The sequence below is a fragment of the Mobula hypostoma genome, chromosome 8 (assembly GCF_963921235.1).
Source record: "Mobula hypostoma chromosome 8, sMobHyp1.1, whole genome shotgun sequence".
NCBI lineage: Eukaryota > Metazoa > Chordata > Chondrichthyes > Myliobatiformes > Myliobatidae > Mobula > Mobula hypostoma.
Genome location: NC_086104.1, coordinates 100,749,667 through 100,776,331, shown reverse-complemented (window position 1 = coordinate 100,776,331; position 26,665 = coordinate 100,749,667). Strand labels below are relative to the sequence as shown.

The 26,665-nt window shown below is 40.0% G+C and overlaps 1 protein-coding gene across 1 annotated transcript in view; it reads right to left on the bottom strand.

The window, feature by feature from the left end:
* The window catches only part of LOC134350789 (kinesin-like protein KIF13B), a 285,072-nt gene that overhangs the window by 119,955 nt on the left and 138,452 nt on the right, over positions 1 to 26,665 (bottom strand). The window contains exons 8-10 of the mRNA XM_063056478.1: positions 22,628 to 22,762; positions 19,556 to 19,668; positions 13,565 to 13,676 (exon numbers count right to left, since the gene is read on the bottom strand). Of these exons, the coding sequence (XP_062912548.1) occupies positions 13,565 to 13,676; positions 19,556 to 19,668; positions 22,628 to 22,762 (360 nt within the window). The remainder of the gene's footprint in view (positions 1 to 13,564; positions 13,677 to 19,555; positions 19,669 to 22,627; positions 22,763 to 26,665) is intronic.

Below are 26,665 nucleotides of genomic sequence, written 5' to 3'. Positions count from 1 at the left end.
ACAACTGTCCCTGAACCTGATGTAGGACCTACCATCCACAGTGAAGGTATAAAGGTACAATTACAGTTTACCTCTCCACATGCCAAATAGCATAATTGACATCTTATGAGTACAAATTGTGTTTTAACAGCTTATAAAGATATATTTCTGCACTTAAATGCCATGTAACATTAAAAGTGATTTGACTAGAGTTAAATAGTTGGGTTGCTGGGCAGTGCGGCTTGTTGGGCCGGAAGGGTCTGTTCTGTGCTGATTCTCTCAATAAACTGAATAATATAATCTCTAAAGATGACAGATTCTACAGATGCTGGAAATATTGAAGGGTCTTGGCCTCAATGAAATATCAGCTGTTTGTACCTCTCCATCGATGTTGCCTGAGCTGCTGAGATCCTCCAGCATTTTGTGTGTGTTGACCTTTAGCCTCTATTTTGATCATCCCAGCAATGAAAAGCACCACAATTTGCACGAGTTTGAACAAAGTTCCATTTACCCCTTGGGCAAACCAATAAGATGTTCACACGTCAAGTAGTGGCTTGCTGGGGTATTGGAAAGGTGCTTTCTCTAAAGGTCCTGTCTTTGCAATGAGGACAATGAGAGATCAGCACTCAGTGCTACAGCGGAGGAAGTCTGACAGTAACTTTCGGAGGATGAGTATGTGTAACTTAATGCAGAAACCCAGAGCTTACTGTTAGTGATTCCTTGTTCTTTAAAAGGGCAAAAGACCATAATATAGAGGAACAGAATTAGGCCATTTGGCCCATTGAATCTGCTCCACCATTTCATCATGGTTGTTCCACTTCCCTCTCAGCCCCAGTCTCCTGCCTTCTCCCCATATTCCATCATGCCCTTACCAATCAAGAATCTATCAACCTGCACAGCTGCCTGTGGTAATGAATTCCACAGATTTACCACTCTCTGGCTAAAGAAATTCCTCCTCATCTCGATTCTAAAAGGACGCCTCTCTATTCTGAGGCTGTGTCCTCTGGTCTTAGACTCCCCCACCATAGGAAACATCCTCTCCACATCCACTCTATCAAGGTCTTTCACTATTCAATAGGCTTCCATGAGGTCACTCTTTATTCTTCTGAATTCTAGTGAATACAGGCCCAGAGGCATCACATGCTCTTCATATGACAAGCCATTCAATCCTGGAATCATTTTAGTGAACCTCCTTGGAACCCTCTCTAGGTTCAGCTCATCCTTTCTAAGATGAGGGGCCCAAAACTGTTCACAATACTCCAAGTGAGGCCTCACCAGTTCTTTATGAAGTCTCAACATTACATCCTTGCTTTTATATTCTAGTACTCTTGAAATAAATGCTAACATTGCATTTGTCTTCTTCACCACAGACTCAACCTGCAAATTAACCTTCACAGAATCCTGCAGAAGGACTCCTAAGTCCCTTTGCACCTCAGTTTTTTGTATTTTCTTTCCATTTAGAAAATAGTCAACACTTCCATTTCTTCCACTAAAGTGCATGACCATACACTTCAGGACACTGTATTCCATCTGCCATTTCTTAGCCCATTCTCATAATCTATCTGTCTTCCTGTAGCCTCTCTACTTCCTCAGAATTACATGCCCTTCCATCTATCTTCATATTTGAAAGTCTTCAAACTTTGCAATAAACCCATCAATTCCATCATCCAAATCATTGACATGTCATGTAAAAAGAATCGGTCCCAACACAGACACCTGTGGAACACCACTAGTCACCAGCAGCCAACCAAGAACGGCTCCCTTTACTCCCACTCTTTGCCTCCTACCAACCAGCCACTGCTCTATCCATGTTAGAATCTTTGCTGTAATACCATGGGCTTGTAGGTTGTTAAAGCAGCCTCATGTGTGGCACCTTGTCCAAGGCCTTCTGAAAATTCAAATACACATCATCTGATTCTCCTTTGTCTATCCAGCTCGTTAATTCTTCAAAGAATTCCAACAGATTTGTCAGGCAAGATTTTCCCTTCAGCAAACCATGCTGACTATGGCCTATTTTATTATGTGCCTCCAAGTACCCTGAGTTTTCATTCTTGATAATCGACTCCAACATCTTCCCAACCACCGCGGTCAGACTTACTGGCCGATAGTTAGTTTGTTTTTCAGCCTTTCTCCCATTTTGAAGAGTGGAGTAAGATTTGCAATTTTCATATCTTCCAGAACCATTCCAGAATCTAGTGATTCTTGAAAGATCATCACTAATGCCTCCATGAGCTCTTCGGCCACTTCTTTCAGAATTCTGGGGTGTACACCATCTGGTCCAGATTAACTTATCTACCTTTAGACCTTTCAGTTTCCCAAGACCCTTCTCTCTAGTAATGGAAACTTCATACACTTCATGCCCCTGACACCTAGAACTTCCACCATACTGCTAGTATCTTCCAAAGTGAAGACTAATGCAAAATACTTGTTTAGTTCATCCGCTATTTCATTATCCCCCATTACTACCTCTCCAGCATTCCGATATCCACTCTCACCTCTCTTTTACTTCTAATGGATCTGAAGAAACTTTTGGTATTTTCTTTAATTTTTATTGGCTATAAAAATAAGTCATTTCCTTCTTAATTACTTTTTTTAAAAAGTTGTCTTCTGTTGGTTTTTAAAAAGCTTCCCAGTCCTCCAACTTCCCACTAATTTTTGCTCTATTTTTGTTTTTGTTCTTTAAAAGGATGTTGTGCAGATTTTTCCAAGCTAACAGCCAAACTCAGTGAACTGATGAGAAATTCAATTTTCAGTAACTGTAACTAAAGCCTGAAATTGCTCCACTATGTTGAATGAGAAGTAACTGAGATTTCAAGATGAAAAACGACAGATTAAGCCAGGCTTGTTGGTAAGCCACCTCTTTGCTCTCAGTATATCATTATACTCTGGGAATCTGATCCCCTCAATTGTTTCAAAATACAATTAATTTTTTCATAGTTTATGATTTTCATCTTCCATATCCGTCAGTATGAACTAATGTTTTTCATTGCTCTCTGTAAAACATAAAGCTAATTAAAAGTGAGAGCTCTGTTCTTCCGAATTACTGTCCTGAGAATTATTCAATGCAATTGGCTGTTTCACCTATATGATTACATCACTTCTGCAAGACACCAAAAATCCCCGCAAGCTGACAGAACAAAAATTCTACTACTGGTCTGCTCAGATACAAAATTAAAAATGGGCTAATCCAAACATTTTTACTTTTTATTTCCCCATATCTGACCTGTATATCATAAATGTAGTCTCCAACAAATGCTATTCAGACCTAAGGTTACAACCAAGCAAACATTCTTGACCAGGATACGGTACTGAGTCAGACCAGCATGATCCAAAAACAACTAAACCCCAGCATTCTCTCAGAACATCTTGGGATGATGGTTGGCACAGACACCGTGGGCCCAAGGATCTGTTCCTGTGCATACATTCGACCCAAACCAAACTCATTGTTGAGCTCAGTACAGCTCAGGTTAGGTAATCAGGCTTGTTTACCTACATCAAAACTACTGAGATTTTTGTAGGTAGTTTTTTTCAAGATCAGCAGGAAAATTTCTCCACACCTTAAAAATTATGAACAGTTCTACAACAAAAACACTTTAGAACAGGAAAATGTGACTGAACAAACTTAATTCACCTTACTTCTGGCAGTGAGGCAAGCGCTGTGATTTCCTGACCTCAATCCAGATTCAAATACAGTTTGTGAAAAGTCTGTGATTAAGTTTGCTGTGCAAGACCCCAAATAAAGATTCCAATTCTTACAAGAACCAATTCTTAAAAATACAGTAAGTACAACCTTGATTTGCATGGTTTAATAATAGGAATAAAAACAAACCTATGGATTAATGGATTGATTATCAATGGTTTATAGTCACCAATATAGGATTGCTGCACTTTACCACATAGAAGATGGCTTATCTATTCACACATATTTAGATTGATTAATGCACCTTAATTTATCTTAGCTTGGGGTTAATGCAGCAGAAACACAAAATATAGTGGATTCCAGTTAACAGGGCCACCAGTTAATCGGGGCAGCCGCTTCTATGAGATAACTGTTAAAGAACAAAAGTTAATGGAGAAAATAGCCGGGATTCCCTTTGTTTATTTGGAACACTGTGCTGTTTCATTGGGGCATGAGTGCACTTGTGTGGCCGTTAGACACTACACTGTGCTGAGAGTGGACAGTTTTTAAATAACATTCAAAAAAAGTGTGATTTTGGTGACTGATAGTTGGTGAGAAATAAAGCAGTAGAATAAGAATCAGCATCAGGTTTAATATCACTGACCCATGTTGTGAAATTTGTTGTTCTGCAGCAGCAGTACATTGCAATTGATAATAGTAAGAGTTGGGCTATGTACACTATTGAAGTATTGGTTGCGTTCTCCTTCCCGGTATCTCTTATTTGTTCTGTTCCCTTTCCGGGTTCATGGGTCGAGCCTATCGTCAATCCTCCTTGTTGCGGGTTGACTTTAGGGTTTATGGAGTCTATTATTAATTTTGTCTCCTGGAATACTAATGGTCTTAATCATCCTATTGAAAGGAAAAAAGTTTTTAAAGTGTTCCGGAGACTTAAAGCACAAATATTATTTTTTACAAGAGACCCATGTGCGGAGGGGGGACAGACTACGTTTTTTTTAAATTCTGGAAGGAACAACAGTTTCATTCGAACTCTAACGCTAAGATTCGAGGCGTCTCTATTTTTATAGACTCCTCAGTTACTTTTATACAACATGATATTATTTCTGATCCGAATGGTAGATTTCTACTGATTAGTGGTCTACTATTTAATAAAAAGGTAGTTTTGGTTAATGTTTATGCTCCTAATATGGACTGTCCAGAATTTTATAAATCATTATTTAATCAGTTCCCGAATTTGAATGAGTTTTCATTGATCTGGGGTGGAGATCTTAATACCTGTTTATCTCCAGCTTTGGACTGTTCGGCTCCTGTACGGACCTTACCTAATAAATCTGCAACTTTGATTAATTCATTCCTCTCTGATTCTGGGTCGACGGACATTTGGCGTTTTTTGCATCCTCAGGAAAAAGATTTTTCTTTTTTTTCCACATGTTCACCATTCCTATTCAAGAATTGATTATTTCTTTATTGACTCTCATCTTATTTCTTCAGTGATTAAATGTGATTATGACTCTATAACCATATCGGATCATGCTCCACTTAAGATTTCTATTAAAATTCAGGCCAATACACAAAATAATAGACAATGGTGTTTTAATTCGCTGTTGCTTCAGGACTCGGACTTTGTTAACTTTATGAATGAACAAATTGATCTTTTTTTTACAATCAACTATACAGAGGATATTTCTGTGAACATTCTTTGGGATACCTTTAAAGCTTATATTCGTGGTCAGATTATCTCGTATTCTGCTGCTTAAAGGAAGAAGCTGAAGCAGGAGGAGTTGGTAATTGTGGACAAGATTAAGAAAATTGATAAGAAATATGTTACAGCTCCCTCTGAGGAGTTATTTAAACAAAGAACTGAACTTCAAATAGAACACAGTTTATTACTTTCGTCCTTGATTGTAAACCAATTAAAGAAGACAAGAAGTGAATTTTATGTACACAGTGACAAAACTGGCAAACTGCTGGCTAATCAATTGAAGTCTAATTATGCTAAATCTCAAATTAATCAGATTTATAACCAAAATGACCGACTGATACTTGATCATGCGGGGATTAATCAAACCTTCTGTGATTTTTATTCTTCCTTATATCAATCAGAGTCTCCTCGAGACTCTAAATATATGAATGATTTTTTAGATAACCTAGATTTCCCTGAGATTTCACAGGATATGTCTTCTATGCTAGATACTCCCATTACCACTGATGAGATTAAGAATGTTATTTCCTCTATGAATTTGGGGAAAGCACCTGGCCCTGATGGGTTTACCGTAGAATTTTATAAATGTTTTGCACCTTCATTAATCCCTTGGTTCTGTAGGGTTTTTGAGGCTTCATTAAAACTTGGTAAACTTCCCGAATCTTTCAATAGAGCGTCAATTTCTCTAATATTAAAGAAGGATAAAGATCCTGCTCAATGTGCATCTTATAGACCAATATCTTTATTAAATGTTGATTCTAAAGTGTTTTCTAAGTTATTAGCAAACAGATTAGAAAAAGTACTTCCTTTTATTATTTCGGAAGACCAAACGGGTTTCATTAAAGGTCGTTACTCTTTTTATAACATTCGCACACTGTTAAATATTGTTTATACCCCCTCACAAAATGTTCCTGAGTGTGTTATCTCTTTAGATGCTGAGAAAACTTTTGATAGAGTAGAATGGCCTTACTTATTTAAGGTGCTTGAAATGTTTAATTTTAGCTCGAAATATATATCCTGGATCAAACTGTTATATCATTCTCCTGTGGCCTTGGTCCGTATTAACTCTCTAAGCTCACCTTTTTTCCCTCTTTTTCGAGGTACTCGACAAGGTTGTCCTCTTAGTCCTTTATTATTTGATATTGCATTAGAATCTCTTGCAATTGCCATTCAAGAATCTCCAAATATTACTGGGATAACTCGGGGCTTAAAGTCCCATAAAATATCACTCTATGCTGATGACTTACTTTTATATATTTCTAATCCTCAAAAATCCATCCCTGCTGTTTTAGAGTTATTAGCACAATTTAGTCTCTTTTCAGGATATAAATTAAATCTTAGTAAGAGTGAACTTTTCCCGATTAATAAACAACTTCCCTTATATCATAACTTTCCATTTAAATTGATTAATAATTATTTTTCATATCTTGGGATTAAAATTACTTGTAAATACAAAGATTTATTTAAGATTAACTTTTTACCCTTAATTGACCATATTACTCAACTTTCATCTAAATGGTTTCCTTTATATTTAACTTTGATTGGTCGTATTAATGCAGTTAAGATGGTTTTTTTGCCAAAATTTTTATATATATTTCAGGCATTACCAATCTTTGTCCCAAAATCTTTTTTTGATAAAGTTGACTCAAAAATTTCTTCATTTATTTGGCAAAATAAAAACCCAAGGCTGGGTAAAATACATTTACAGAAAGCTAAGAGAGATGGAGGTTTAGCATTACCTAACTTTAGATTCTATTATTGGGCAATTAATATTCGACATATGAAATTTTGGTTACTTGACCAGGATATACTATCTATTCCTAAATGGGTAGCATTGGAATTACAATCTGTTCAGGGCTATACACTTAGCTCTATTTTAGGTTCCTCTCTTCCTTTTGATTTGAAACGCCTCAAACAGGTATCTAAACCGATAGTTAAATATACCTTACGTATTTGGTTTCAATTCAGAAAATTTTTTGATCTTAACCAATTTGGGCTAGCGATTCCTATTTTAGGTAATATATTTTTTCCTCCCTCTTTTACGGATCGTGCTTTTCAAATTTGGAAGACTAAGTGTATTTCACGGTTTTTGGATTTATTTTTAGATGATTCCCTTATGTCTTTTGAACAATTATCTAATAAATATAATTTATCAAGAATACATTTTTTTAGATATCTACAAGTTAGAAATTTCCCAAGTACTATACTTTCTTCTTTTCCTATGCTTCCTCCTACATACATTTTAGATACTATAATTAACCTTAATCCATGTCAGAAAGGTGCATCGGCTATGATTTATAATATTATTATGAAACTTAGGAAAGCTCCAGTTGATAAGATTAGGGTAGATTGGGAACAAGAATTGGGGTCTATCATTTCCATGGATGATTGGGGGCAGATTTTACAATTAGTCAATACTTCCTCTATCTGTGCTAAACATTCCCTAATTCAATTTAAAGTTGTTCATAGAGCACATATGTCCAAAGATAAATTAGCTCGCTTTTATTCTCATATTAATCCTTTTTGTGATAGATGTCCGGGGCAGATAGCCTCTTTAACTCATATGTTTTGGTCTTGTCCTACTCTGGAAACTTTTTGGAGAGACATTTTTGATATTTATCTCCAAGGTATTGAATATAGATATCTCTCCTCACCCTATTACTGCTATCTTTGGACTACCTAAAATTTCCAGTAATCTTTCTCCTTCAGCCCGTAGAATGATTGCATTTCTTACTTTAATGGCGAAAAGATGTATCTTACAACATTGGAAAGAGCTTAATGCTCCAACTACCTTTTTTTGGTTTTCTCAGACGATATTATGCTTGAATTTGGAGAAAATTAGAAGCAATCTTTATGATTCCTCACTTAAATTTGAACAGACCTGGAGATCTTTTATTCAATATTTTCATTTAATGTAATTTTTTTTTCTCCTCTTTTTTTTGCTCCATATTTATATACCCTTCTTGGTTTTTTTTACTGTTTTTAATGGAGGTCGGGATTGAGGACGTGATTTTAAGTTTTTTAACTCTGCTTGGTTCCAAGTTAGCCCATTGCTTTGCTTTGCTTTTAGTTAGTTGCACGGTGGGTTTTTTTTGGGTTTTTTTTTCTTTTTCTCTATCGATATATATATATATATATATATATATATAAAAATTAGTATACTATTATGTTATCTTAGTATGTTATGTTTAAATTACATTGTTTCTATCATTTTTGTATTAATATCTCCTGTAATTTTATTATATTCTAAGTGTATTAGTGCCTATATGGCTTACCTTTTTGTATACTTATTCAATAAAAAGATTTAAAAAGAAAGATAATAGTAAGAGCTATAAATTACAAAATGTATTAAAAATATTAAATTAAATTATTAATTCAATAAGCAGAAAGAAAAAAAGTGAGGTAGTGCTCATGGATTCATTGTTCGTTCAGAAGTCTGATGGCAGAGGGCAAGAAGCTGTTCCTGAATTGTTGAGTGTGTGCCTACTCTGCAATGAGAAAAGGGCATGTCCTGGGTAAGGGGGGCCTTTAATGATGCTTGTCACCTTTTCGAAGCACTGCCTTTGAAGGTGTCCGAGATGCTGAGAGGCTAATGCCCACAAATAAGCTGGCATAGATAACAACTTTCCACAGCTTTTTCAGATCCTGTGCGGTGCCCACCCCCTCAGTCCATAACAGCTGGTGATGCAGCCAATTAGGATGCTCTCCACAGTTAATCAGTAGAAATTTGCGAGTGTCTTTTGTGACATATCAACTCTCCTCAAACTCTTAATGAAATAGCCGCTGTTGTGCCTTCTTTGTATCTGCATCAATATGTTGGGCCCAGGATAGATCTTTAGAGATGCTGACACTCTGGAACTTGAAACTGCACACCTTTTCCACTGATCTCTCAATGATGACTAGTGTTTTCCCTCAACTTCCCCTTCATTAAGTCCTCAATCAATTCCTTGGTCTTACTGACATTGAGTGAAGTTTGTCACTAGCACACCACACAACCAGTTGAGTTATCTTGTTCCTGTCCACCACCTCATCACCATCTGAAACTCTGCAAACAGCATTTGTGTCATGGGTAGATTTATAGATAGTGTTTGAGCTGTGCCTAGCCACACAGTCATAGAGGTAAGGAGTGTAGGCTAAGCATGCATCCTTGAGCTGCAGCAGTGTAAATTGTCAGCAAAGTGATGTTATTTCCGATCTGCACAGGCTGTGGTCTTCTGGTGAAGAAGTCAAGGATCCAGTTGCAGAGCGAAGTACTGAGGGCCAGGTTTTGGAGCTTGTTGAGGGTGTGATCGTGTTGAACACTGAGCACATAAACAGCAGCCTGATGTAGGTATTGCTATTGTCCAGGTGCTCAAAGACTGAGTGGAGAGCCAGTAAGATTGTATTTGCTGTAGACTTACTGTGGCCATAGGCAAATTACAGCAAGTCCAGGTCCTTGCTGAGAGAGTTGATTCTAGCCATGACCAACCTCTCAAAGCACTTCATTACAGCAGATGCAAGTGCCACAGGGTGATGCTGAGACAGCTCAGCCTGCTCTTCTTGGGCACTGGTATAATTGTCACCTTTTGAGGTAGGTGGGAACCCCCAGCTGCAGCAATGAGAGACTGAAGATGTCCTTGAACACTCCATCCAGTTGGCACAGGTTTTCACTCACCTATCAGGTACGGCATCACCAGCCTGGCGCCTTGCGAGGGTCCACCCTCTGGAAAGGCGTTCTGATGTTGGCATCCAAGAGATCACAGGGTCACCAAATGCTGCAGGGATTCACACAGGTGTAGTTTTATTCTCCCTTTCAAAGCATGCATAAAAGGTGTTGAGTTCCTCTGGGAGTAAAGCATCACAGTCGTTCATGATGTTAGGTTTCGCCTTGTAGGAAGTAAGACAATTCAGAACTGTTTTGCTCATTGCAGTTTCAAGCATTAAGGCTTGAAGATGCCAGAAACGACCAGGAATGATTTCACTACTTAAACAACTTTGGAACTATTAAGAATATGAAGCTATCCACAATCATTTTGAATGTTACAATGAAAATGAACATTTGGAGGATGCAATCATCAACAGCATTGTATGAAGGCAGTCCACCATCTACACTAGGTGTCAATGCTGATTTTGTTCATTTAGTCAATCAAAAAAATGAGACAGTATAAGGTGAATTCCTCCATCAACAACTAATGCGCAGTTTTATCAAACTGTAGTAGCATTGATAATGTTTTAATTTGTTCAGTATTTCATTTCAATACATAATTTGTTACTCAGTTAAACTGAGTTTGTCTTTTTTATATCTTTTTAACTATTTCCATAACATTTTGCATGATTAGGCCAACCACTTAATTGGGCCAACACATACTGGTCCTACATGTGTCCCAATTAACCGGAATACACAGCATCTTCTTGCTCTCTCATCTAAATTAATTTCTTGTGGTAATAAACTACTTTACATTTGAAACAAATAATTCAATGGGATTAGATTAAGATCTACTTAATATTTTGTTCTTGCATGGGATTGGTGTGTTACTGACAAAGTCTGCTCAACTCAACGTCAAAAATTACAATGGAAGCATAATGCTAAACTTTCATTATTAATTACAGTAACAAAGGCACAAATGAGGTGATGACCAGGATAGAGTTCTTGCATAGAACTATGTGGATCTTAATACTACGACTGAAGTGGTGGGTCGCAGAGTGTTTACACAAAGAGCTGTGGGCGCATGGAATGGCCCTGCCAGAGGTGGTGATAGAGGCAAATACATAAGGGGCATTTAATAAAGGCACATAGATGATAGAAAAATGGGAGGGCCACGTGGGAGGGAAGGGTTAGGTTTACCTTAGGGTAGGTTAAAATGTCAGCATATCGTACTGTGGCATAAGGTTCTATGTTAAGAGGGCCAAACTATGAATCAGAATCAGGTTTATTATCCAGTATGTGTTAACTTAGCAACAGCACAATGCAATACATTATAATATAGAAAGAAAAAAATAAGTAAAGCAAAGATAGTGTAAAACAGAAATAATATACATTTTTTAAAAAGTAAGGTAGTGTTCATGGGTTCAATGTCCATCTAGGAATCGGATGGCAGAGATGAAGAAGCTTTTCCTGAATCGCTGAGTGTGTGCCTTCAAGCTTCTGTACCTCCTTCCTGACGGTAACAATGAGAAGAAGACACGCCCTGGGTGAGGGGGTTCCTTAGTAATGGACGCTGCCTCACCGAGTTACCACTCCTTGAAGATTACTTGGATACTACAGAGGCTAGTACCCAAGATGGAGCTGACTAATTTATACTTTCTGTAGCTTCTTTCAGTCCTGTGCAGTAGCCACCCCATAAAGCCCAATTTATACTTCTGCGTCAAATGTATGCCGAAGGTACCGCATATCCTATGCCATAGGGTGATGTGCACCTCCCCAAAAATATAACTCACGCATCATGGCGACGCAGACCGCAACAACTGTGATTGGTCCGTTTGGTAGCATCACATTTCCGGTTGCTTTTCTCTACCATGTCTGTACACTGATGCGAAATAAATGGTTGGAGACGATGAACCAAATCGTCAAATCTACCTGCCAACGTCCAAAAATATTTGAAATGCATTTCCTCGTCCAGGTCTCTCACGAAGAAACTCAGTGGCATAGAAACCCCACCGCCAACTAGCGTTTTGGTGGTGAATTGCAGAGTGACACAGACACAACTACGCATGCTCGCTATGACGTAGGGCTACGCAAAAGTAAAAAATCAGGCATATGGCGTAGCCCGTACGCACAAGTATCAATCAGCCTTAACAGTGATACAGCCTGTCAGAATGCTCTCCAATGTACATCTATAGAAGCTTGAGTGTTTTCAGTGATAAACCAAATCTCTTCAAAATCCAAATGAAATATAGCCGCTGTCTTGCCTTCTTTACAGCTGCATTGATATGTTGGGATCAACTTAGATCCTCAGAGATCTTGACACCCAGGAACTTGAAATTGCTCGCTCCCTCTCCTTCTGATCCCTCTATGAGGATTGGTTCACGTTCCCTCGTTTTACCATTCCCGAAGTCCACAATCAGCTTTTTCATCTTACTGACGTTGAGTACAAGGTTGTTCCTACAACACCACTCATGAGCTGGTATATCTCACTGCTGTACGCCCTCCCATCTCCAAGACTCTACTAACGAATCCAACCCCAGATTCGGGTCAGCACCCACTGACTGACTGACTGACTAACGATGGTATCATCAGCAAATTTATAGATGGCAGATGAGCTATACCTAGCCACACAGTCATGGTGATAGAGAGAGTAGAGCAGCAAGCTACGCACACACCCCTGAGGTGCATCAGTACTCTTCGTCAGTGAGGAGGAGATATTATCACTAATCACACAAATTGTGGTCTTCTGGTGAAGTCAAGAATCTAATTGCAGAGGGAGGTACAAAGCCCCAGGTTCTGTAGCTTATCGATCAGGACTGTGGGAGTGATGGTGTTAAACGCTGAACGATAGTCAATGAACGGCATCCTGACATGATGTGAGAATTGCTCATTTGAAGGGAACAGAGTTTGTGTTGGAAAAGACAATGATTGTTCTTTTCCCCCACCTCCCTTACTATTCCTTCCCTGCCATCTCCCCCCCCCCCACCCCCCTCCAGGTGCATGAACAGCAAATAGCCATTTCTGGCACAGATGTTAAAGAACGGCCTAAACTAGGAATCAAACATCCTGAACTGTATTTGAGAACAAGTTGGACTGAGAAACAAATAATCACAGCATTCTTCTGCAGGGCGTGTGCTTAGTGCAGTCTCATTGTGCTTCCTGTTTCAATATGTGAAATCAGGCTACATCACATGTTTTGAGTAACAGCTGACATAGGACAGTCCGCATTCTGTGGCAAGGTTAACTATACACAGGCTTTCACACAATCTCCTCTTACCGTTTCCCCCACCATCATCAGTTTATTTCTGTCCTCAAGCCATTCACTATAACAGCAAGGGCAGCATGGTAGTCGGCTCATTCCAAAGCTTCCCAGCACAAGATGTGAACAAATGCATTGCTGTATCTTTGTACCCTCTTTCCCTCCGCTTTCTTCCTCAAACCCACCCCCCAAAGTTGGCTCAGAATAAACAGGAAAGACTAGTAGATCATTCAGCTTACTGTCATCGTACTCTCCCCAACCCACAACTGTTCAGGCTCCACTCTTCCAACTATGACATCCATGACTCTTACAGACCACAAGATACATGCCTATTAATTACCCTGGAAAACAGTCTCAGTTTACCTTGAGTAGCCAGGTCAGCACAGAATCTCTGTAGGGGACGAACTTGTTCTTGTTTTTACCAGCAGCCTGATCTGCCAGAGCAGAGATCACCAGGCCTAGAGTTGTTAAGGATCTGAAACGGCAGCACAAAGAAACATTATCAGTCAGTTCCAGCGATTAAAACAGATGTTAAAGATGACTAACCATAGACTAGCAAGGCCATTAAACACTTTCAGGGAGATGCATCACTGAAGTAGGTCTGTCAGCCCATTTAGTCTACAGTAACAATCAGCCACCGCATCACACTAATTCTACATTATAGAACATAGAAAACTACACCAGAATACAGGCCCTTTGGCCATGATGTACTGATCTTATAACCTACTCCATGATCAATCTAACTCTTCCCTCCCACATAGCCCTCCATTCTTCTATCATCCACGTGCCTAATTGTTTCTTAAATACTCTTGATGTATCTGCCTCTACTACCACCACTGGCAGGGAGTTTTACGCACTCACCACTGTGTGTAAAGAACTTACCCCAACATCCCTCCTAAACTTTCTTCCAAACACCTTAAAATTATTCATCCTGGTATTAGTCATGTCCACCTAGGAATAAATCTCTGGCTATCCACCCCATCTACACCTCTATTAAGTCACCTCTCATGCTCCTTTGCTCCAAAGAGAAAAGCCCTAGCTCGCTCATCCTATCTTCATAGCTCTCTAGTCCAGGCAACATCCTGGTAAATGTTCTCGGCACCTTCTTTCGAGCTTCTGCATCCTTTCTACATGAGGGACTAGAAATGAACACAATATTCCCTGTATGGGCTAATCAGGGTTTTACAGAGCTGCAACGTTAGCTTGCAGCTCTTGAATTCAATCCCCTGACTAATGAATCAAACATTCCCATCAATTCCCCCCAGATTCCATGACTGTCCAACATCTCAGGAGCAATTTACAACAGCCAATTAACCAGCCAACCTGTGTACCTTTGGGATGGGAGGGGGCAGGGAGAAACCAGAGCACTCAAAGGAAAGATACATAGACAGAGGAAAATGCAAACTCCACGCAGACAGCATCCAAGCACTCAGCCTAGGTCTCAGGCACTATCAGCTATGCCACGCAGTATTGTCTAATATTCTTCTTCAAGTGTCTGACTTGATGTTTTGAATGGCAAGCTTACAAGCCACCTAATAAAACTTCTTTCAAACTCTGCACTCACAGTTGCTGCCAGACTCAAGTCTCAAGATTGTTTTTTTGTCTTTCTTTAGTACACGAGAGTTAAGGAGAATAAAATGATAGTTTCTCTGGATCTGATGCAGCATTAAAAACAAAATATGCACAAAAACACAATAAATAAAAAAATCAATCCTATAAAACACAATGTAGAATAATTGTTGAGGGTGGCTGTACATAGGTAAGATTAGCTTATATTCATAGATTGATTGTATGTGTGAACATAAAGTGACGCTGGGTGCAGGAGTATCTGTACACAAGGGGATTGACAGGAAATGATAAAGTAATAAGCAACTCTTGGCAAGAGGAACTCTTCTATATTGCAGCAGGATATATAAAAACACAGGAGGTCAGCAACAGTGTCAGTGTAGGTATGAGGTTGGAGAGTAAACATAAAGTGCAAATGGGGATGAAGGTGCTGAGGGGCTGATTAATGGCCCCATTTTAAAAATTCTCAACTCTTACCTGCTCTGAGGTATTTCTGAATTGTATAAACTACAAAACTCTACATTGCTCTTTCCTCACACCACCAGGTACAGGAACAGTTAATACCCCTCATTCATCAGGCTCTTGAAACAAAGGGGATAACTTCACTCACCCCATCACTGAACTGTTCCCACAACCTATGGACTCACTATCAAGGACCTTTCAACTCATGCTCTCAATATTTATTGCTTATTTGTTTATTATTATTTCTTTCTTTTGTATTTGCAGTTTGTAGTCTTTTGCATACTGGTTTGTTTGTCTGTCCCGTTGGGCGCGGTCTTTCATTGATTCTATTACAGTTCTTGGATTTACTGCATATGCCTGTAAGAAAACGAACCTCAGGGTTGTATATGGTGGCATAAATATACTTTGAACCCTAAACCTAATTTACCCTAAATTTACTTTGAACTTTGAAAAATCAATCCAACTCTTCCCTAACACATACCCCTCCACTTTCCCATCATCCATATGCCCATTTAAGAGTCTCTTGTAGAACACCTTGGGATTTTCTTTAATTCTACATGCCAAAGTCCTCTGATGTCTCCCTCTGGCTCTCCCAAGTTCATTCTTCTCCTTCCTGGCTACCCTGTAACACTCTAGAGCCCTGTCTGATCCTTGCTTCTTAAACCTTAAATAAGATTCTTTGTTCCTCTCAATTCCACATCTTTTCACAACCATGGTTCCTTTGCCCTACCATCCTTTCCCTGTCTCAACTGGACAAACTCGAACCACATGCAAGTGCTCCCTAAACAACCTCCATGTTTCTGTTGTGCATTTTCCTGAGTACATTTGTTCCCAACTGATGCTCTCAAGTTCCTCCCTCATTTAAATACTTCCCCATACCACCTGCTCCTATCCCTCTCCAAGACTTGGTAAAGGTCACATGATATTTGACAGTCTTCTCCTATTCACCCATTCCCTCACATCTGGACCTCCTCCAGAATCTTATCCTGGCACCTTCCTCCCCATTTTCAAAGACTAATGTTCTTCACCTCAACTGCATTTTCACTCACATCAAACAAACCCGCTTCACTTTCAGCCCCCCTTGTCCAGTAAGTGCCCAAGAAGCACCTGATGGGCTCCCGCCAAAATGCAGGTACAATACAGCTCCAGTTGGTTACACTCAAAGCAAATAATGAGTCAAAGATGGGCAAGCAATGGATCAGAGACATTTCACAATGACAGGCCCGCCTCTCACAAGTGGTCGCTAGCTGCATCATTAACATATGATGATCCATATTAAAAGAGAAAGAAAAAAATCAATGGGGAAATTCAGGAAAGTTAGATATGGATGAGGTTTAAGGGCAACAAAATTAATTGGCAGTTATAAACTGTAGGCTGCAGATAAGCAAATAGGCAGTGATTAAGCAAGTAAGAGCTTTGAAATTAAAACCTGATAATTAAAATTCCAGCTGTGTATTTGCCAAGGATTTAAATTTAAATGACTTCAAAAATAGAATACTAAACAATATATGGTTTTGCTTGCTTAATCACTGCCTATTTGCTAATCTCCAGCTTACAGTTTATAATTGCCAATTATTGCCCTTAAACCTAATCCATATCTAACTTTTCTGAATTTCCCCAATGATTTTATCTTTCTCTGTTAATGATGCAGCTCACGACCAATTGTGAGAGGCGGGCCTGTCATTGGGAAATGATGTGAAATGTCTCTGATCCATTACTTAGCCATATTCTGCCTCAAGCATAATCAGTTCGAGCTATGAGTGGCATGCAAAAGTTTGGGTACCCCGGTGAAAATTTCTGTTACTGTGAACAGCTAAGCAAGTAAAAGATGAACTGATTTCCAAAAGGCATAAAGTTAAAGATGACACATTTCTTTAATATTTTAAGCAAGAAAACTTTTTTATTTCCATCTTTTACAGTTTCAAAGTAACAAAAAAGGAAAAGGGCCTGAAGCAGAAGTTTGGGCACCCTGCATGGCAGTTCTATTCAAAAGGTTCAAAGGAACATCTAAACAAGCCTGTTGCATTTTGGAAACAAGTCCCGTGGACTGATGAAGTTAAAATAAAACTTTTTGGCCACAATGAGCAAAGTATGTTTGGAGAAAAAAAGTGCAGTATTTCATGAAAAAAAACCCTCTCCAACTGTTAAACATGGGGGTGGATTGATCATGCTTTGGGCTTGTTTTGCAGCCAGTGGCACAGGGAATATTTACTGCTAGAGGGAAGAGTGAATTCAATTAAATACCAGCAAATTCTGGAAGCAAACATCACACCATCTGTAAAAAAGCCGAAGATGAAAAGCGGATATACTTTATAGCCGCCAAACAATTGATACTAGAATGTACAATCATCACAGCGATATTTGATTCTGCGCTTCCCGCTCCCTGGATTACAAATATTAAAAATACTAAAAATAGTACAAATTAGTAAATATTAAACATTTAAATTATAAATCATAAATAGAAAATAGAAAAATGGCAAGTAAGGTAGTGCAAAAAAACCGAGAGGCAGATCCGGATACTTGGAGGGTACGGACCAGATCCGGGTCAGGATCTGTTCAGCAGTCTTATCACAGTTGGAAAGAAGCTGTTCCCAAATCTGTCTGTACAAGTCTTCAAGCTCCTGAGCCTTCTTCCGGAGGGAAGAGGGACGAAAAGTGTGTTGGCTGGGTGGGTTGTGTCCTTGATTATCCTGGCAGCACTGCTCCGACAGCGTGCGGTGTAAAGTGAGTCCAAGGACGGAAGATTGGTTTGTGTGATATGCTGCGCCGTGTTCACGATCTCCTGCAGCTACTTTTGGTCTTGGACAGGACAACTTCCATACCAGGTTGTGATGCACCCTAGAAGAATGCTTTCTATGGTGCATCTGTAAAAATTAGTGAGGGTTTTAGGGGACAGGCCAAATTTCTTTAGATGGGTTCTACAACAGGATAATGATCCTAAACACACATCAAAATCCACAATGGACTACCTCAAGAGGCGTAAGATGAAGGTTTTGCCATGGCCCTCACAGTCCCCTGACCTAAACATCATCAAGAATCTGTGGATAGACCTCAAAAGAGCAGTGTATGCAAGACAGTCCAAGAATCTCACAGAAGTAGAAGCCTCTTGCAAGGAAGAATGGGCGAAAATCCCCCAAACAAGAATTGAAAGACTCTTAGCTGGCTCCAAAAAGAATTTACAAGCTGTGATACTTGCCAAAGGGGGTGTTACTAAGTACTGCCATGCAGGGTGCCCAAACTTTTGCTTCAGGCCCTTTTCCATTTTTGTTATTTTGAAACTGTAAAAGATGGAAATAAAAACGTTTTCTTGCTTAAAATATTAAAGAAATGTGTCATCTTTAACTTTATGCCTTTTGGAAATCAGTTCATCTTTTACTCGCTTAGCTATTCACAGTAACAGAAATTTTGACCGGGGTGCCCAAACTTTTGCATGCCACTGTATAATTCATTCATTCAAGGGATGTGGTGTAATGTGGAAGCAGACTCACAGCGTTTGGTGAGTGAGACAGAAGACACTGATTATGAATAAGCATATCAATCATTTATTTACAAATAGTAAAAGATTCGACCAAATATCCCAGTCCCCCCCACCTAAAGTTACACAAACTAAAAACTAAACATTCAACAAACAGATACTTAGCTAAGAGTTCGAGCAGGCTTTCTAGGTTTTCAAGCATACCTTCCCCGTGGTCCTTCAACACTGGCCTCCAAAGACAAAAGGAAGGAGACCGAGCCTCCCGCATATGCTATTCCTATACACCTGAGGTGCTTGAAACCGCACACCAGTGCCACGGCACACAAGGCAACCAACGGGAAAGAGTTTTAAATGAGCCAACCAATGACAGACACGGCGGAAGCGGCTTTCAACCGGCAAATAAGCCAGTCCCCTATGTGACATGTGGTCTTTACAGGCCAAGCATTCAATTGTCCATCCCAATTTACCCCGAAGGGGGCAGACAACCCATCTGTGTTGGGGCAGCACAGTAGTACAACGGGTAGCTTAGTGCAATTACAGCGCCATCAACCTAGGTTCAATTCCACTGCTCTCTGTAGAGACTGTACGTTCTCCCTGTGACTGCATGGGTTTCCTCCCACCTTCCAAGGACGTACGGTTTAGTAGGTCACTTGGTCACATGGGTGTAACTGGGCCACAGAGGCTTCTTGGGCCAGGATGCTGGATCTCCTAATAATAAATTTGCTTAATAACAAAGTATGCTGCAAAAGATCATTTGAAGATTTACCACACTGCCACTTCAGCAGCATGCCAGTGATTAGATTAACAGAGGAAATCAGTATTTCAACAGTAAAAGCACAGAAGTAACTCACTTGTTGATGTTGCTTCCTTCTTTTAGACGATCCCCAGCAGCGCCAGTTTTTGCTGCTCTCTCACTGCCGGCCAGGTCCACCAAGCTCAATTTACTCACCTTCTCACCCAGCGTCTGCCAAGAGAGAGGAGATTAGAATGACTTCAGAAATAGCTCCAGGTCTCTGGAAGGAATGCTTCTTCTATTATGTTCCTCAAGGTAGGAGAATGAGATTGATAAGTCAGCCATGAGAGAATGCTGCAGCAGACTCAATGGGCCAAATGGCCTAATACTCCTCCTATGTTTTATGGCCTTATTCTCCTTTTTAAAGCACTGTCCCACTTACCACTTTCAAAGTCTTGCAAACCTTATCACTACTTTTTACTTCCACTAGCTTGCTTGAAGTTTTTTTCCTTTTCAATTAAAATGTACATGCAGGCATGTCAAGTACTTCAGTGGTGTAAAGTTGGCAAACTTTCCAGATTATTGAATGTTATTCATATTAAAAATCCAATATATTTTAAATCAGACATAAATGAGACAGCTGATGCTGGAATTTAGAGCAACAAACAATCTACAGGAAGAACTTAGTGAGTTGAGCCTCATCCGTAGGTCAGGACAAAACACTGAACAGTACAGGCCCTTGGGCCACAGTGGCTGTGTCAAACACAATACTGAATTGGACTAAATCTCTTCTATCTGTACGTGTTCCATACCTTCGCCCACCCCCCATACCCTGCATATTACAACATAGAACACAGAACATTACAGCACAGTACAGGCACTTTGGTCCACAATGTCTCACCAACCTTTTAACCTACTCCAAGATCAATCACCCTTCCCTCCTACATAACCCTCCATTTCTCTATCATCCATGTGCCTATCTAAGAGTTTCTTAAATGCAAGGTTTTCAGCTGAAACATTGAAAATTCTTCCCCTCCCACCCCAACCCACCCTCAGCCCACAGATGCTGTTCAATCCACTAAGTTCCTCAAGCAGGTTGTTTGCTGCAGCATTTTTAATTGACTTCTCTAGACTTTGCACAGAATTACAATAAATTCCCTCGTGAACCAGACATGCTTAGAAGGACACAGGAAAATGGGATTCCGGTCAGTTAACTGGGAGCTGGGGAATTGTGGCTCCAATATAATGGAAGCAACAACAGATACTGGGATCCCAGTGAGATGGAGCTGAGCACAGGAAATGAGGACCCAGCAAGATAGAGGGAGACATCATCTGGTGATCTACCTAACTGCTGGGACTTCTGAATCAGATGGGGTATTATCAGTTTTACTGTGATTCCTACTTTTCCTGCTTATTTTATGTACTGCATTGTCCTGCTGCTTCAAAACAAAATCACGACGTATGTCAGTGATATTAAACCTGATTCTGATCATACACCCATTCAGCATGAATATAAACCCTCTAACTGGAGGTTCGAAGTCCTTAATTTTCCATTTTTCCTGTGATCTTTAATCTGGTTATTAACAAATTTCCCTATCTTAATTCTAATCATTTATGTAGCACATAGAGTACCAAATAATTGTGCCAACTACTTAACACTGTTTGACATCCAAGAAACTAAGATCAAGACTTTCTAACCACCGCCTTAACCACGTAATCTGATTCTCATTAATCCATAAACACAGGAGATTCTGCAGATGCTGGAAATCCAGTGTTTCAGCCCAAAAGGTCAACCATTTATTCCTTTCCATAGATGCTGCCTGAGCTGCTGAGTTCCTCCAGCATTTTGTGTGTGTTTTTTTATTAATCCATCTATGATTGTCAAACCTTCCTAAATCGCAACCACTGCATTGCTTTTTCTATCATCCCTCCTACTGGGAATCATATAATCATTTCAACACAATGCCACTCAGCCTATCAAATCAGCTACTATTCACTTTATTTGTTCTACTCTTTCCCTGTAGCCCTGGAAATGATCTTTCCTCAAACATTTTGGTAGCCACTTGATCAAGTACAATCTGTCCCTTAGGAATATGACAGGTCCTGATCATCTATTTTTACAGATAATTTCATCACATTTACTTAATATACTATGATACAAAGAGGCCATTCAGCCCATTGCTATTAGAGTAACCCCATCAGACCCATTTTCCATTAATTTCTTTGCAGCCCTATAATTTATTCTCTCTCACATACCCATTAACTTTTTTTCACCATCTTGCCAGTACCTACACTACTTTACAGCAACTAATCAACCTACCAGTTGGGATGTAGAAGAAAAATACAAAATTCTGAGAACATACTAACTCTGCATAGGGAACATCCAAAATCAGGATCAAATCTAAGTTTCTGGATACATGATGCACGAGTAGTAATTATTGTATCACTATCCTGATAAACAGGCAACTATTATTTTAAGACATAAAACTAAGACCATAGGACATAGGAGCAGAATTAGTACCATTCCATCATGGCTGATTTATTATCCCTCTCAACCACATTCTCCTGTACCCTTTGACAACCTTAATAATCAAAAACTGATCAAACACCATTTTAAATATACCCAATGAGCTGGCCTCCACAATCACCTGTGGCAATGAATTTCACAGATTCACTACCCGCTGGCTAAAAAAATTCCTTCCCGTCTCCATTCTAAAGTGACATTCCTCTACTCCAAGGCTGTGCCCTCTGGTCCCAGGCTCACCCACTATACGAAACATCCTCGCCATATCCATTCTATCTAGGCTTTTCAATATTCAGTGAGATCCCCCGTTCATTCTTCTCAAGTGCAGGCCCAGAGCAATCACACGCTCCTCATACGTCCCTTTCACTTTCTCATCCTTACTTTCACTTGGACCCTCTATTCTAATAATAGCCAATAAATGTCCAATCCTTACCTCATCACTCCTTCCCCCCACCCCCACCACCACCAATTGTTGCCCATTCACCCACTCAAAAAACTTTGCTCCCAGTGCCTCACCATCCTCTGGGTTTCAACAGGAAATTTCTCCACACAATCTTTTTTCTCCCATTTTGCTTCCTAGTCACTGGTTTTCATCTGTCTGATGTGAAGCAGGTACACAAGAAGAACTAAAGTAACTGAAATCAGTATCAACCTCCAAGTCATTACCCCAGATTGGAGATCACACAGCGTGTGTGTCAGAATAATGTTGAATACGGCATGGGAACGACTGCTTTCCTCATTCATGTTGGTTGCAGCAACCGTTCGGGACTTGTTCCCTTCTGACATCAGAGATTCAATATCCTGAATAACAAGAGAAATTAAAGCTTATTATTCTTTTCTTAAAATCTATTTTGCCTCCCACAAAATTGCTTCTTCACCCCTCCTGCACACCACCCCACTCATCTGTTTTCCATTCATCCAAACTATAAGACATTCGCACAACTTATCTGATCACCTTTTGACTGTACAACTCAGAATTTGGCAGTGTATGTCAGCAGTCTTTGATGGCATTCTTTCATGTGCTCCCAGAACACAACCATTTTCTTAAGCAGTAAGACAAATAATCACATTGAGTATGACAGAGCATATAGTCATAGTCATAGAATCATAGAGCACTACAGCACAGAAACAGGCCCTTTGACCCATCTAATCCATGCTAAACCATTGTTCAGCCTAGCACCTAGCCCTCCATATCCCTTCCATCCATGTACCTATCCAACTTTCCCTTAATTGTTGAAATCGAACCCTCATCCACCACTTCCACTGGCAGCTCGTTCCACACTTTTACCACCCTCTGAATGAAGAAGTTACCTCTCAAGTTCCCCTTAAATATTTAATCTTTCACCTTAACTTATGATCTCTATCCCAGTCACACCAACCTCAGTGCAAGAAGCTTGTTTGCATTTACCCTATCGATACCTTTCATAATTTTGCATACCTCTATCAAATCTCCCCTCATTTTCCTACAGTCCAGGGAATAAAATCCTAATCTATTCAACCTTTCTCTATACTATAACTTAGGTCCTTAAGTCCTGGCAGCATCCTTGTAAATTTTCTCTGCATTCTTTCAATTTTATTGATATCTATCCCGTAGCTAGGTGACAGAACTGCACACAACACTACAAATATGGCCTCACTGATGTCTTATACAATTTTAACATTATATTCCAACTCCTGTACCTAATACTTCTGATTTATGAAGACCAATGCGCCAAAAACTCTTTTTACGACCCCATCTATCTGTGATGCCACTTTCAATGAATTATGGATCTGTATTCTCAGATCCCTCTGTTTTAGTTCACTTCTCAGTGCCCTACCGCTCACCATGTTAGACCTACCCTCATTGGTACTACCAAAGTACAACACATCACACTTATCAGCATTAAATTCCATCTGCCATTTCTCATCCCATTTTTCCAACTGGTCCAGATCCTACTGGAATCTTTGAAAGTTTTCCTCACTGTCCACTACACCCCCAATCTTGGTGTCCTCCGCAAATATGCTCACCCAGTTTACCACATTATCATCCAGATCATTGATATACCGTACTGTGCAGAAGTCTTAGGCACCCTAGATTTTGTTTCTGTTTATTTTTTGTCTTCTACATTAGTTTGTCAGAAGAGAAGAGCAAATTTTAGATTTCCGAACATTCATTTTCCAAAACATTAAATGTTAGAGAAATTTCTGTATTTCTTTAAAGAATATATTAATAGACCACTTCTCAAATAAAAACTTTATTACTTTGTAGATATATAGCCTGATTAAACAACTGTAATGCCCTGGTTAAGGTTTCCACTGCTATGCTGTGAAGTAGTTTTCTGTAAAAGCAGTGTGCCATGCTGGTAAAGTGTGCTTTGGCTTTGGCTGAGATAAGGACCCATGTTTTGCAGCTTAGGAATGTGAGTCATCCAATCAGGATTGTGGGATGCGAGAACAGGTTCTAGAGAACTGTGGGGAAGTGTTTTCTGAAGGACAGTAGTCTGGTTTGGGGTCTTTTTGGCGGGAGCTGTGGAGCTGCAAGAAGTGCTTTGTGCAGATGAACGGCTCCAAGGAGGAAGGGCCAATACTCCAAAAAGCCAGCCAGTTTGCTTGAAATGAACTCCGGGGGAAGTTCAGAATGTGGTGGGTGCCTTCACACAGAGCGTGGGTCCAGCGCCTGAGTAAGAGAGACACCCCCCGACTACTTCAATACGAGCTCCAACGGTCATGTGCACATTGGACTGGCTTAACTGTAATGGACCCTTTTCTTTTCACTGTTTGACTAAGCCGAAATTGGTAAACGTACTTCCTTTATAATTTTATGCAGTGTACGATCTGTTATTTCTTGTCGACTGACAATTGTGTTCGGGCAGTATTTACATAGCATTCACTGAAATCGAGGTTTCTTTAATCAGAACATCACAATGTTGCTGTTCTGTTGTACCCCAAATCATTCCGACCCTAGACGTGTATTGTTTGTGAAAGGTTGGCCTTCTCACCGTTGAGCCACGTGGCTGCTAGCAGTGTTAGCTATCGAGCTGAGTTTGTGTATGAACCCTGGTGAGAGGTTTACATTTGTGGGGCCCATCACCAGGGGATGCTGTGTGATTGTTGTTTTGGGATTTATTCAGTGGTTTGTGTGTTTAAAGGCACTGGTTAGGCTAGTGTCCAGGAAAGTGATTAAGGTATATTCTTTTTATATGGATGCCACAGGGATAAAGGGCCAGTGTGATTCGAAGCGGTTATTCACAAATAATTCTTGTGTGTGAGCATGTGTGCGTGCACGCGCGAATTCCCAACAAACTGCTATTGAGAGTGCTGAGTTCTGTAAAAGTGTGAGGAAAAGTTGCACTGATTGGTCAAAGCACCGTTCAATCAGCTGGTAAGGCTGTCATGTTACCGCATACCAGCAGTGACATAACTGAAGTTGCACTATCTGATAGGTTGGGAGACCCCACAGGGGCGGGGTCATGGGCAATCCATATTTTTAGAGAAGGCAGGTATGTAGCTGAGGATGAAGACTTTGAAGACAAATTGTTTTTGTTTCTGCAAAGTGAGGGGAAAAAGTTGTCTGATGCAAAAGGTCTAATGGGTCCTTCAGAGGTTGACAGAAATTCTGAGCTGGTTTCAGCTGCTACATCACCAGTTGATAAATGCCGAAGTTATCATAGTCTGGGAGTGTTCTCTGGAGTCAAGCTCACACCTGATGGGAGAGAAGAATACAAGGCCACCTCAGAATATGAACAGACATCTCAGTTCATGGATAAATGGCAGTGCTTAGATAATATGAAAAAACAGACAGGTAGATAGTTTAAAGGATCCGGCGGTTGATATGGTGAGGTTCCTAAAGGCAGAAAACCCATTAGCCACGTTGGCTAATTACCTGCAAGCTCTAGAAGATGCTTTTAGCACTGCTGAGAGTGCAGCCAATCTTAGGACAAAGCTTAGGTACGCATTCTAGGAAGGAGGAGAGAAGCTGTCAGCCCACCTTTTCAGGTTGGAGATACTGCTGCAATGTTTTTGCCACAAAAGGGGCATTCAAATATCTTTGAGAGAAATTGCTTGAGGATGGAGCAAGTTGTGAAGGGTGTGCTGTCACAGGACGTGATTGCACCATGTCCTGCAGGATGCAGGACAGGGCAAGCCGATGTTTGACTCCAGAGAATCATGGCTACCCAGAGAATTGAAGAATTTCAGAGTTGTATACTTGATAATATATGAACCTTTGAACTTTTTGAATATCTGAATAACCTGCAAGATGCACCCTCCTCCAGCTTTTATCAAGTTACTCAGAGAAGTTAGAAAGGAGGAAAACATGATTGAGAAGCGGAACATTTTCAAAAGACGTGTAGTGTCTTCACTGATAGCCTCTGCTGCTCAAGTGACCCCTGATACCACAGAGATAGAGCTTTTAAGGAATGAGGTGGAAAACCTTCAAGCTGAGCTGATTTGATGATGTCTGCTAATGTTTCAGCTTAATGTGATACATCCACTGGGAAACCAAAACCACCTGAAGGACTTACGACACAGAGGAATGCTGCTGAAAAGGGTCTCTTCACTAAAGAGGTGACCAGTACTTTCTGTTACAACTGTGGAGAAGATGGACATTTCAAGTGAGACTGAGAGAGACAGGAAGATCTTCGAAAAGTCAGCAGTTAATCAAACAGAAGAAAAGAAGCAAAACTACAGAGCGACCCAGTAAAGGAACAGGCTGGTGTCTCAGAG